Source organism: Hylobates moloch, unplaced genomic scaffold (genome assembly GCF_009828535.3).
Source record: "Hylobates moloch isolate HMO894 unplaced genomic scaffold, HMol_V3 SCAFFOLD_8, whole genome shotgun sequence".
NCBI lineage: Eukaryota > Metazoa > Chordata > Mammalia > Primates > Hylobatidae > Hylobates > Hylobates moloch.
Window position 1 is genome coordinate 81,254,622 of NW_026652283.1, and position 12,437 is coordinate 81,267,058.

The window sequence follows — 12,437 nt, forward strand, 5'->3', positions numbered from 1 at the left end:
AAGCATTATGTAAACTTTAGCTATTATTTGCTATTATTGTATTTGCTGTTATTGCTCTCTAGGAGCTCCCAGGGGGCTAAGAAGTGGTGGGAAAGAAAGAAATGATTCTTTTTTTTTTTTTGAGACGGAGTCTCGCTCTGTCGCCCAGGCTGGAGTGCAGTGGCGCGCTCTCGGCTCACTGCAAGCTCCGCCTCCTGGGTTCACGCCATTCTCCTGCCTCAGCCTCTCCGAGTAGCTGGGACTACAGGCGCCCGCCACTACGCCCGGCTAATTTTTTTGTATTTTTAGTAGAGACGGGGTTTCACCATGGTCTCGATCTCCTGACCTCGTGATCCGCCCGCCTCGGCCTCCCAAAGTGCTGGGATTACAAGCGTGAGCCACCGCGCCCGGCAGAAAGAAATGATTCTAAGAGCATCCAGTAAGGGCTAGGATGGAAGTGAGCAAACAATGCGGAGGCCCACAGCACAGGTTATACTGCGGGCTTCAAATCCCATGAGGCCAGCAGCACCCAGGGTCTGTGAGCCCTCCAGAGTTGGGCCCTGGTGGTCGAGTCCAGTCCTAGGGGTCATTCCATTCCCTCCCTCATTATAAACTGGGGCCTGGAGGCCCGGGGCGGAAGAAGGGGGTCCACAATACTGCACGGTTAGAGGCCGAGTCAAGGCTGGATCCGGCCAGACCTCCACAGGTCTTCCTTAGCCTCCACATTCCCTCAGGGTGTGGGGCGCCGGCCTGGTGGCGAGGTAGCGGAGGCCCAACGGGGGCCGAAGCTAACTGGACGGCGGCTCGCGATGGGAACTACGCTTCCCAGCATGCGACGGGGCAAAGGGGCCTTTCAGCCGCGAGCAGCGCCTCGCAGGGTCTGCTGGGAGTTTTCATTGACCTCTGATCCCCCCCTCTCATTTTGATCCGCGCTCGTCTCCTCTGGGCTCCGCCCCCTTCTGAGAGCGGATGACCTGGCAGAGTCCCGCGAGCTGCTTTCTTCTTCCCCTCTCATTGGCCCAGCCTAGCTGCCATTCGGTTGCGAGGAGGAGAAGTTGCTTACTGATTGGTGGATTCCGTTTGGCGCCAACTAGGAAAGGGGGGCGGGGCAGCAGCGGCCCCGACTGAGCTGCTATTACCGCGAAAGGCCGGCTTGGCTACGACAGCCTGGGTAAGAGGTGGAGGTCAGCTCGGTTTTCTGCTACTCGAAGCTGGGCAAGCGGGTGGGAGAACAGCGAAGACAGCGTGAGCCTGGGCCGTTGCCTCGAGGCTCTCGCCCGCCTTCTCTTGCCGACCCGCAGCGTTTGTTTGGATTTAATCTTCAGGTTGCCGGCGCCCGCCCGCCCGCTGGCCTCGCGGTGTGAGAGGGAAACACCTGTGCTTGTGGCTGGCGCCTGAAGGGTCCGCACACCCGCCCGGCCGCGCCGCTTGCCCGCGGCAGCCGTGTCCCTGAACCGCGGAGTCGTGTTTGTGTTTGACCCACAGGCGCCGGTGGCGCGCGGCCGAGGCCGGTGTCGGCGGGGCGGGGCGGTCGCGGCGGAGGCGGAGGAAGAGAGAGCGGGAGCTCTGCGAGGCCGGGCGCCGCCATGGAACTGGGCCCGGAGCCCCCGCACCGCCGCCGCCTGCTCTTCGCCTGCAGCCCCCCTCCCGCGTCGCAGCCCGTCGTGAAGGCACTATTTGGCGCTTCAGCCGCCGGGGGACTGTCGCCTGTCACCAACCTGACCGTCACTATGGACCAGCTGCAGGGGCTGGGCAGGTGAGGAGAGACCGGCGGGCGGTGCTCCAGGCCCCTGGCCTCGGCGTCAACCTCGGGGAGATCAGGCCAGGAAACGGACCGAGAGAAGGGCGAGACCCGTCCGTCCGGGTTCGCCGCTCGGGGACAGCCGGGCTAGGGCCTGCCATGTGCACCCCCGCCCGGGCGGAATGTTGGGCAGGAGAGGCCGTCCGGACCTCCCAGGGGAAGAGGTGGAGATCCTCGGCCCTAAGCCCGAGCCAGGCCCACCTTCACCCCTTTTGGATTGCTCCGTACTCTCCTTCTGTCTCTATCCCTGGAAGCTCTTTGGAATCTACCCCCGCGGGGAAAATCAGGCTCTTCTAGGCGCTCACTTTCACCCTTTGCTAAACCACCCTCAGGATCTTAGTTTGCTGTGATCTTTGTTCCTTCTCAACAAAGGACCGTGGCATTTTCTTTCCTGGCGTTTATGTAAAATCATCTCAGTCCCTCGCCCCGTGCGCATTCCTGATGTCCACTCTGCTGCTTTCCTAAGGCCAGGTCTTTTTACCCAACTTTCGGAAAGCTTCCTGGGCTTTTCCTGATAGTCAAAAATGCATCCCACGGTGTTTCCCGCGGAAGAGCTACTTTCCCTTCAATCTCTGGCATCCCGTTTGCTAAGCACATGTCTTGTGCGTTACCCAACTTCTGAAAAGCAGAAAGTGTCCTGTTCAACTTTCATCCGGACTCTGTCACAGTACTTAGAACACATGCTTTTATTTTAGGAAATACCCCAGCATTTGCCATAGCCATCATAACCTGCAATGTGTTCCAAGGCCATGCCCACCCACTCCTTTTTTCTCCTTTGCCCAAGTGCTAATTGGATGTTCAGAGTGGCAAAGTGGGATCTTTGCCACTTGTGGTGTGGCCTAGAAATGGTTTCTGGCAAGCTGGCTGCTTCTTAATCTCATGGCCTATCTCCTGCATGTGACCCTTCAATTATATCCTATCAATCATTCATGGTTTATTTCTGTTGGTTTCAGTGATTATGAGCAACCACTGGAGGTGAAGAACAACAGTAATCTGCAGAGAATGGGCTCCTCCGAGTCAACAGATTCAGGTATTTAAGTCTGCTGTGTGGGAAGCAATACTCTGAATTTCCTGAAACATGCCTTTTCACCCAGGAGGTTAGTTTTGGTGAGAACTTGAGGAAGTCATGGCATTGGGTGATAAACTTTTTTTTTTTTTTTGAGACGGAGTTTCGCTCTTGTTGCCCAGGCTGGAGTGCAATGGCATGATCTCAGCTCACTGTAACCTCCACCTCCCGGGTTCAAGTGATTCTCCTGCCTCAGCCTCCCGAGTAGCTGGGATTACAGGCATGCACCACCACACCCGGCTAATTTTGTAGTTTTTAGTAGAGACAGGGTTTCTTCATGTTGGTCAGGCTGGTCTCGAACTCCCAACCTCAGGTGATCTGCCTGCCTCGGCCTCCCAAAGTGCTGGGATTACAGACGTGAGCCACCGCGCCCGGTGATAAACATTATTAAGAACAATACAAAGGAGCCCCTGTGGCTGTTAATGAAGAAAAGAAATAGGTTTCAAATGTCTGTAAGGAGGTGGTGTGTGCTTGCCCTTAAAGGATGGGTAGTAAAGTGTAATTCACCATACCACCGTAAGTGGCATTCAGGCAATCTTACTGGTTAAAATACAGGTCAAATTATTGGAAGTACAGTGTCATGAAATCATTTCAGTGATGCTGCTATGGAGGAAATTGCCAGTGCATTTTATTCTTCATGAATTCATATTACTTCAGAGTTTATCTGTATTTGTACAGATAAGACCGTTGGGGCAAAGATCCTTTAGGTTAAAGGAACTGCAAGAGCAAAAGTCTTAAAATGTAATGTAGGCTTCTTTTTTTTTTTTTTTTCCGGAGACAGAGTCTCACTCTGTCGCCCAGGAAGCTCCGCCTCCTGGGTTCATGCCATTCTCCCGCCTCAGCCTCCCAAGTAGCTGGGACTACAGGCGCCCGCCACCACATCCGGCTAATTTTTTTGCATTTGTAGTAGAGACGGGGTTTCACCGTGTTAGCCAGGATGGTTTCGATCTCCTGACCTCGTGATCCACCCACCTCGGCCTCCCAAAGTGCTGGGATTACAGGCGTGAGCCACCACGCCCGGCTATGTAGGCTTCTGTATGTAGAATGTAATTTAGTATGGAACTGGGGATAGGATTATCACTTGTAGCAGTGTGGTGAGCAAGGGCTGTAACACCTCACTTTCCATAAGGCTACATAGACACATGAGCTATGGGTGGGTGGGTCTGCATCATCTGAGCTGGCATATAAGTAATGCTGAACAGTGTCTCCTTCACCCTGCTGCCTTTTGTGAGATGGACACCTTGGTGTCATTTAGTTAAAGGGAGCAAGTGCTTGCCTTGCATGTCATGACCAGTAATTGTATTTTTCTTTTTCGAGACAAGGTCTCAATTCTGTCATCCAGGCAACCTCCGCCTCCCAGATTCAGACAGTTCTTCTGCCTCAGCTTCCCTAGGTAGCTGGAATTACAGGTGTGGGCCACCACACCCAGCTAGTTTTTGTATTTTTAGTAGAGACAGGGTTTCACCGTGTTGGCCAGGCTGGTCTCAAACTTCTGATCTCAGGTGATCCACCCACTTTGACCTCCCAAAGTGCTGAGATTACAGGGGTGAGCCACTGCACCTGGCCCTTTCTTTTTTTTTTTTTTTTTTTTTTAATGAGACAGGGTCTTGCTCTGTTTCCCAGGCTTCAGGCTGGAGTACAGTGGCACAATCAGGGTTCACTGTAGCTTCAACTTTTCGAGCTCAAGCGAACCTCCCACTCCAGCCTCCCCAAGTAGCTGGGACTACAGGCACGTGCCACCACATCCAACTAATTTTTTTTTTAATTTTGGTAAAGACAAGTCTTGCTATGTTGCCCCAGACTTGTTTTGAACTTCTGGCCTCAAGCCATCCACCTGCCTCAGCCTCCCAAAGTATTGGAATTACAGGTGTGAGCCACTGTGCCCGGCCAGTAGTTGTATTTTTCAAACCCCATATGATTTGACAAGATAAAATGTTTAAAAACTATGCCAAGAAAATCTGGTACCTATTGTTTCTGTGGTTGGAACTCACAGAAAGTTATCTGGGTCACCTCTATCTGAATAACCAAACAGTAATGATATGAATCAGTTTTATTCACCCTCTTCTCAAATCCTATTTCCCTTGATGTTATTTGCAAATAGGAGAAAAAACAGTAAATACACTATGAAAATATTAAGACATGACATTTTTGACAATCTAATAGACATAACATCAATTCTGGCAAAAGTACAAGCCATGAATATTTGTTGCCTGACTTAAATAAAGGCCCAGGTACTTCCTTTAGTGTTTTAATTTTAATGACAAAATGGTGTTTTTTGTATTATTTCTTGAGAGGTTTTTTTTTTTTTCCATAGGTTTCTGTCTAGATTCTCCTGGGCCACTGGACAGTAAAGAAAAGTACGTATTCACTGCTTTCAAATGTATATACGTAGAAAAAACGTGTCTAAACTTAAATACCTTATTTAAATGAAGTTCTTCATACACTGGACTGGAGCCCTGGATTTAGCTGTCCCTAGAAACACTCTGGAATCTCAAGAATGAATAGTTTGTGTCAGCAATTTTCAGAACTTTTTCTCCTTTATTTTAGCTACAATTTTGGTGTTCTGTTCGGGTCTTACCCAAACCCTTACTCTATGCTCTGACATCATAGCCTTACAAGAACATGTGGGGTTTTTTTGTTTGTTTGTCTGTTTGTTTTTGAGGCAGAGTCTCACTCTGCCGCCCAGGCTAGAGTGCAGTGGCTCACTGCAACCTCCACCTCCCAGGTTCAACCAATTCTCCTGCCACAGCCTCTTGAGTAGCTGGGACTAAGGCGTGCACCACAACACCCGGTGGTTTCATTGTGTTGGCCAGGCCAGGAGTTCGAGACTCCTGACCTCGTGATACACCCTCCTCGGGCTCCCATAGTGCCCATAGTGCTGGGATTACATGTGTGAGCCACCACGCCCAGCCAAATGTGTATATTTTAAGAAAAGACATGGGTTTGTTTTTTTCACCTAGAAGTCTATTGTTGGGGGTGTTCCTGAGAACAGGACAGCTTCGGAAATTTATTCTTCCATCTCTTGCCTAAAATGGGAGTCCGTGACTGTACCCCCAAGCTACAGGCTAAACACTATCTCTCTGCTAATATGAATACCTCTTGTTTTATTCTCATTATTTACCTTCTGATCTCATTACAGCCTTGAAAATCCCATGAGAAGAATACATTCCCTACCTGTAAGTTAGTTCCTTGTTTATTTTGAGCTAATACCTGGTATCTATTCCTTAGCTACCAGCATGACCTTGATAGGAGACTTAATTTAGAGAGTAAAAACTGCTTTTATTTTTTTCTTTATTGATACAGAGTCTGGCTCTGTCCCCCAGGCTGGAGTGCAGTGGCACGATCTCGGCTCACTGCAAGCTCCGCCTCCCGGGTTCACGCCATTCTCCTGCCTCAGCCTCTCCGAGTAGCTGGGACTACAGGCGCCCGCCACCACGCCCGGCTAATTTTTTGTATTTTTAGTAGAGATGGGGTTTCACCATGTTGGCCAGGATGGTCTCGAACTCCTGACCTCGTGATCTGCCCACCTCGGCCTCCCAAAGTGCTAGGATTACAGGCTTGAGCCACTGCGCCTGGCCAAAACTGCTTTTCTTTAGTCTCTTTTGAGACAAGGTCTTGCTCTGTCACCCAGGGTGGAGTGCAGTGGCAAAATCTTGGCTCACTGCAACCTCTGCTTCCCTGGCTCAAGTGATCCACCTCAACTTCCAGAGGAGCTGGGACTATATATAGGTGCACACCATCACACCTGGCTGATTTTTGTATTTTTTGTAGAGATGGGGGTCTCACTGTGTTGCCCAGGCTGGTTTCAAACTCCTGCCTCGGCCTCCCAAAGTGCTAGGATTACAGGCAAGAGCCACTATTCCCAGCCTTTCCTTAGTCTCATAAGTACTCAAGATGTTCGGCCTGGAGGAATTTGTCCTCCATCTCTAACAGAACTTTATTAAGCCAGGAAGGGTTCTTTTGATGCAAATGTTATTTGGGGATTGTTTTGGCACTGTAATCCCTGTTGAGGGGGTCGCTGTAGACCTTATGAGGTTAGCTGTAAACTCATGGAATGGAAACTTCCATGCTGTGTCCTGGCAAGGTGGATTCCTGGCCACATTTAATGGTTACCTACTGCAGTGTGTGAGGAGCTAGCCTACCCCCTATTCAACCCCCACTTTTTTTTCTTTTGATAACTGAATTTTCCACTGAAATTTTATTTGTGTGCCTTATTTTCTTTTTTTACTTTGATAGCAGAAGCTGTTGGGATGTAGTCCAGCTCTGAAGAGGAGCCATTCTGATTCTCTTGACCATGACATCTTTCAGCTCATCGACCCAGATGAGAACAAGGAAAATGTGAGTGTGACTTCAATGTACTAACCTGAGGCAGAGGTGAAACCCACAGGCTGTCAGTGGCTTAGAAGTGGCTGGGCTGCTTTCTGGGAGGCTAAACTTGGCCGTTATGTGCGGTCTTTGGAGTCAGAGAAATCTGGGTTTGGATCCTGCTTACTAGCTGTGTGATGTTGGCAAATTCTTCTCTTTTTAATCTTCTTTGTTCTTTTGTAAAATAGGAGTAGTAATACCTTTTAGGGATGTTGTGGCAATAAGTAAGGTTATGTATGAAGTATTGAAAATGGTGCCTGACAGGCAGGAGTTGCTCAGATGGTAGCTCACAGGAGTAATTACATGTACAAGTAGTGTTTGTCTGGAAGGCTCTGCCCAGGCTGTCCTTGCCTCTTTGCTCTTACCCTGAAATGAATTGTAAGCTTAGGAAAAGGCTCTTTGGCAGTATTTGTAAGAACAGGGTCAACAAGTTCTAGGGAATCTCAGAGTAACTGAAATGGTGACTTGGAAGGTGAATTTGTGGTTATCTACCCTGAATGAGCCTGGCTTTTTTGTTCTTTTAGACATTGCACAGAGTAGGCATCCAAAACAGTTGTAAATTTTTCAGCCTTCTCTCTACTGTATTTCTGTATATTTACTTTCTCCCCTTTTCCATTCCTGCTGAAATGCCACAGTTCGTAATCCTTACAATCTTCAGGTTTAGTGTGAAACCCACTGCCTCCGTGAACTCTCCTGATGATTTCTTTATCAACTTGGGAAATGTCATGAGAAAGAATACGGAAATGAGTTCCAGCCTTGAGTGCTTGGAGCAGTGTATCAGCCTCTAGTGCTTTTTACCAGGGCAAAGCTGTACTGATGCCTGGTTTTCCCCCAAAATGGCTTCTCTCAGGGTTGCTTGCGTGGAGCTTTGTTTTAAAGGGAAAACAGCATAGGTGGTGGTTAAAGAGCTCTCACTCTGGAGTTGTCCTGTTTTACTTCAATATTTTGGGCACATTCCTTAACCTGCAAGGTCTAGTTTTCTCACCTGTAAAATCGGGACAATCAGGTTGTATTTGATGGTTAAAAAGTTAACGCGCAGAAAGTACTTAGTACTGTGTTGGCATAGAAATCACTGTAATAAGGCCGGGCGCGGTGGCTCACGCTTGTAATCCCAGCACTTTGGGAGGCCGAGGTGGGTGGATCACGAGATCAGGAGATCGAGACTATGGTGAAACCCCGTCTCTACTAAAAATACAAAAACAAAATTAGCCGGGCGTGGTGGCGGGCGCCTGTAGTCCCAGCTACTCGGAGAGGCTGAGGCAGGAGAATGGCATGAACCTGGGAGGCGGAGCTTGCAGTGAGCCGAGATTGCGCCACTGCACTCCAGCCTGGGCGACAGAGCGAGACTCCATCTCCAAAAAAATAAAAAAGAAATCACTGTAATATTAGCCATTACTGCTTTTTTTTTTTATTCTTCACGTTTTTATTTCTCTCAGAACTTTAAAATGTGAACATTCTATAATTCATCCAGTCTTTACTTCCAGGTAACTTCTTCACTGGGTCGCAATTCCCTTTTAAATAACATGCTCTTGTTCTGGAAGGTAGGTAGTTAGCTGTTCATCACTCTTTCTGTCTAAATAACATCCAGTGACAAATCCCATAGGGACAAGAACATGAACCCAGTGGTCCCGCACAATCTGAAGTAAGTTCACCATGATAGCTGCAGCCTTAGTGCCGACAGCGACCCCGAGACCAAGGGCAACGGGGAACTTAGCCACCCGCGCCAGTGCTAGCCATTACTGCTTTTAACAGTTAATTATGAGTTCTTAAGTGAATATTTTAGGGCAAGGGACCTGTGAGTGCTTTCATTCCATAAAGTGGAATCCTACAATATGTATTCTATCATATCTGGCTTTAAAAAACATTATGCTTGTAAGAATCGTCCACGTTGAGTAAACCAGTAGGGCTTTTTTTTTTTTTCATTGCTTTTAGTATAGAATAGAATAATTTTAAGGAGAAAAAATTATCTCCAGTTGGTAGGAAGAGGTGGAAAATATGAAGCCCTGAAACAGATGGACCTAGATGGAAAATTTTGACAACTATTCACAGGCAATTATATTAGATTTTATTTATTTTTGCTTTAGATTTCAGAAAGTTTGTGATTTAGCTTATTCATCGTGTTTTGTATATTTGGCAGATACTTGTGTTAGGAAATACATTATGACAAGAAAAAGATGTCACTTTAGAAGTTAGCTGTTGACAGAGCCTTGGAAATTCTTAGTTACACAGATCCATTGTTGGAATTAGGTGAAACTTTAATTTGGAGGCAGAAAGGTGATCAGTGCCCACTTCCTTGCCTCTTTCACCCAAGCTGAGGCCTGAGTTGGTTTTCATGGACAGTAGATGTCTCGACTATGTCTTGCAGGAAGCCTTTGAGTTTAAGAAGCCAGTAAGACCTGTATCTCGTGGCTGCCTGCACTCTCATGGACTCCAGGAGGGTAAAGATCTCTTCACACAGAGGCAGAACTCTGCCCCAGCTCGGATGGTATGTGCTCTGGCTTTCATAGGGGAATTCCTGACAGGAAGAAAGGATTAAAACACCTTCTTTCATCCAGAATTGAAGGCACTACAGTAGCGCTAGCTGTTTTTTACCTTGACTTTGTCTTTTGAAACTAGACTGTCAAGCATTCTTGGTGGTTTTGCTGTGTCTGGAAAACAGACAGGCGGTAGTAAGAATGGGAGATGGTGTTTGAAATATTAGAGTTGTGCAAGGAATAATTGACCTTGTTAATCTGGGAAATCCTGGGTCATCCTAAATGTATGTATGGTGGGATTAGATCTCTTCCTATTTTTTTCTTTTCCTTTTTTTTTTTTTTTTTTGAGACGGAGTCTCGCTCTGTCACCCAGGCTGGAGTGCAGTGGCGCGATCTCGGCTCACTGCAACCTCCGCCTCCCGGGTTCACGCCATTCTCCTGCCTCAGCCTCCCGAGTAGCTGGGACTACAGGCGCCCGCCACCATGCCCGGCTAATTTTTTGTATTTTTAGTAGAGACGGGGTTTCACCGTGGTCTCGATCTCCTGACCTCGTGATCCGCCCGCCTCGGCCTCCCAAAGTGCTGGGATTACAAGCGTGAGCCACCGCGCCCGGCCTTCTTTTCCTTTTTAAGAGCTTTCTGGCAAAAACTGGAAAGCCTGCGAGACAAATTTTAAGAGCTGTAACACTAGATCTCTTACTTAAAACTTGTTCTTTTACTATGCATTCTAAGTGCTTCTCAAAGAACTGGAGAGAGAGCACTTGACTTCTTCCAAAGGTAGTTTGTTAAGAACAGTTATGGGCCAGGTGCCATGGCTCATGCCTATAATCTCAGCACTTTGGAAAACTGAGACAGGAGGATCACTTGAGTCCTGGGCAGCATAGTGAGACCACATCTCTATTTTTTTTATTTTTTATTTTTTTAAAGAACTTATGGATTCCAGTGAACGCTCAGGCTGCTGGGCAGTTTTGGGGTCACTCATTTCAGGGCTATGTATTTGCCAGAGAGGGACTGTCATTACTTCCAAAGTTTCCTGCTATTGGTCTGAATTGGATTAACTGATAACATCTATAGATTGGAGAGGCCCAACTTGAGCAAGATGACCACATTTGGCTTCCAGGTTTACCTAGGATCTTAAATCTGAAAATACACCTTTCCAATCTGTTTTGTGTTCTGAGGTTCAGCCAGTATTGCTACTCTGTCATTTGCACAAAGCACTTTTATATGTTCTTGTCTTGTGAAGTAAGTGGAGTTAACCCACTTGAACAGATTAGGAAAGTACCACTAGAGAGGTTTGGATGATTTACCAAAGGATATACATAAGTAGGAAACCAGGATTTAATGATCTCTGGCTGGGTGTGGTGGCTCATGGCTGTAATCCCAGCACTTTGGGAGGCCGAGGTGGGAGGATCACCTGAGGTCAGGAGTTCAAGACCAGCCTGGGTAACATAGTGAGGCCCTATCTGTACAAAGTTAAAAAATAAGCTGAGTGTGGTGGCATGTTCCTATAGTCCCAATTACTTGGGAGGCTGAAGGAGGATTGCTTGAGCCCAAGAATTCGAGGCTGCAGTGAGCTATGATCAGACCACTGTACTCCAGCCTGGACAATGAATCCCTGTCTCAATAAGCAATCTCTAAATTCCCAAGTACACAGTAATGCTTTAAGAGTTGGGTATCAGAAACAATATATTTGGTGTGTGCTTAGCGACTAGAGCCTGTATCACATCTGCACCTAGGAATCCCAGAACATACCTCACAAACGTTGGTGTGATATAGTGTGAGCTTTCGTGATAAAGGTACTGCCGCATAATAAAGTTATCTACCCCTAGGCTCAGCTGGCTAAAAAAATCTGCCATTTCCCAGAGTGTGCACTTGGGGAGGATTAGAGACTGCTCAGAACTTGTTTTATATTGTGAAGCAAAGCTAATGCCAGAACCAGAATAGGCCAGCTGCAGAGAGGATTCCTTGGTGCATGATCCACTCAGAAAATCGGAGGGCCACTTAACTAACAACAGATTCATACCCCAAAGAGATTTGGATTTTAAGGATTACTTGTAGGTCATAACATTGGGACTACCCTGCTACTGTGAAAAAAATAACTCTAAACTTTTTTTTTTTCTGGATTTGAAAGTGCCTAGAAAATAAATAATTCAGTATTAGCAGTGTTTGTATTGGTAGGATTTATCTTCAGGTGTGGATTTATGAGCAGTTTTTCTAAATTTTCTATATTCCGTGTTTAGAGGTTTCCCAAAAAAAGTATGACTATAGGTTGGCTAATGAGGTACCGCCATTTTAATTCCAGGAATGGTTTTCTCCTAGGGAGATAGTGTAGTGAGAAGAGTTTGGATTTTGGAGTCACACAGGTGAGGTGTATAATCTTGGTAACCTCTCTTAAGCACCAGTTTCCTGATTTGCTAAAGAAAAAGGAAGGATTAGCTACCTTTAGTGTATTGTGAGGCTTCTATTGGATTATATGTATAAAGATTATATCGTAGTATCTGGCACACAGTAATTCCTCGTTTAAAAACTGAGCAGCATTTAAATCCCAAGTCTAAAGAACGAGGATAGATTTTATAGAAGGAAGTTACCTTTTATTCCCCCCTGTCAGAACTGGAGTTATATATAAGTGCGTTCTCTAGGCCATTTTATGGTCTCTGTAGAGATTTGCATCTGCTTGCCCTAACTCATTTCAGCAGATTCTCATACTGTCACAGTCCTCAGTGCTGATCGGTGTTCACTGATGCAACCTCCTA

The 12,437-nt window shown here is 47.0% G+C and overlaps 1 protein-coding gene, 1 non-coding gene and 1 pseudogene across 7 annotated transcripts in view; 1 reads left to right on the top strand and 2 right to left on the bottom strand.

The window, feature by feature from the left end:
* The first annotated feature begins 1,100 nt into the window (after positions 1-1,100).
* The window catches only part of CDC25A (cell division cycle 25A), a 32,592-nt gene continuing 21,255 nt past the window's right edge, over positions 1,101-12,437 (top strand). For 2 of the 6 annotated variants that reach the window (XM_032161693.2, XM_032161696.2), the window contains exons 1-7: positions 1,101-1,150; positions 1,305-1,735; positions 2,734-2,810; positions 5,161-5,203; positions 5,986-6,022; positions 7,083-7,184; positions 9,577-9,696. In XM_032161693.2, coding sequence (XP_032017584.1) covers positions 1,566-1,735; positions 2,734-2,810; positions 5,161-5,203; positions 5,986-6,022; positions 7,083-7,184; positions 9,577-9,696 — 549 coding nt within the window. In that variant the 5' untranslated portion in view covers positions 1,101-1,150; positions 1,305-1,565. Of the gene's footprint in view, positions 1,736-2,733; positions 2,811-5,160; positions 5,204-5,985; positions 6,023-7,082; positions 7,185-9,576; positions 9,697-12,437 lie in introns of all 6 variants that reach the window. The other 4 variants (XM_032161694.2, XM_032161697.2, XM_032161698.2 and 1 more) reach the window with 4 other exon arrangements.
* On the bottom strand, positions 8,686-8,893 carry LOC116473519 (NADH dehydrogenase [ubiquinone] 1 beta subcomplex subunit 1-like; annotated as a pseudogene).
* Positions 10,315-10,374, bottom strand: LOC116473982 (U7 small nuclear RNA). The gene has a single exon (XR_004249531.1). It is a non-coding gene; the product is annotated as a U7 small nuclear RNA (small nuclear RNA).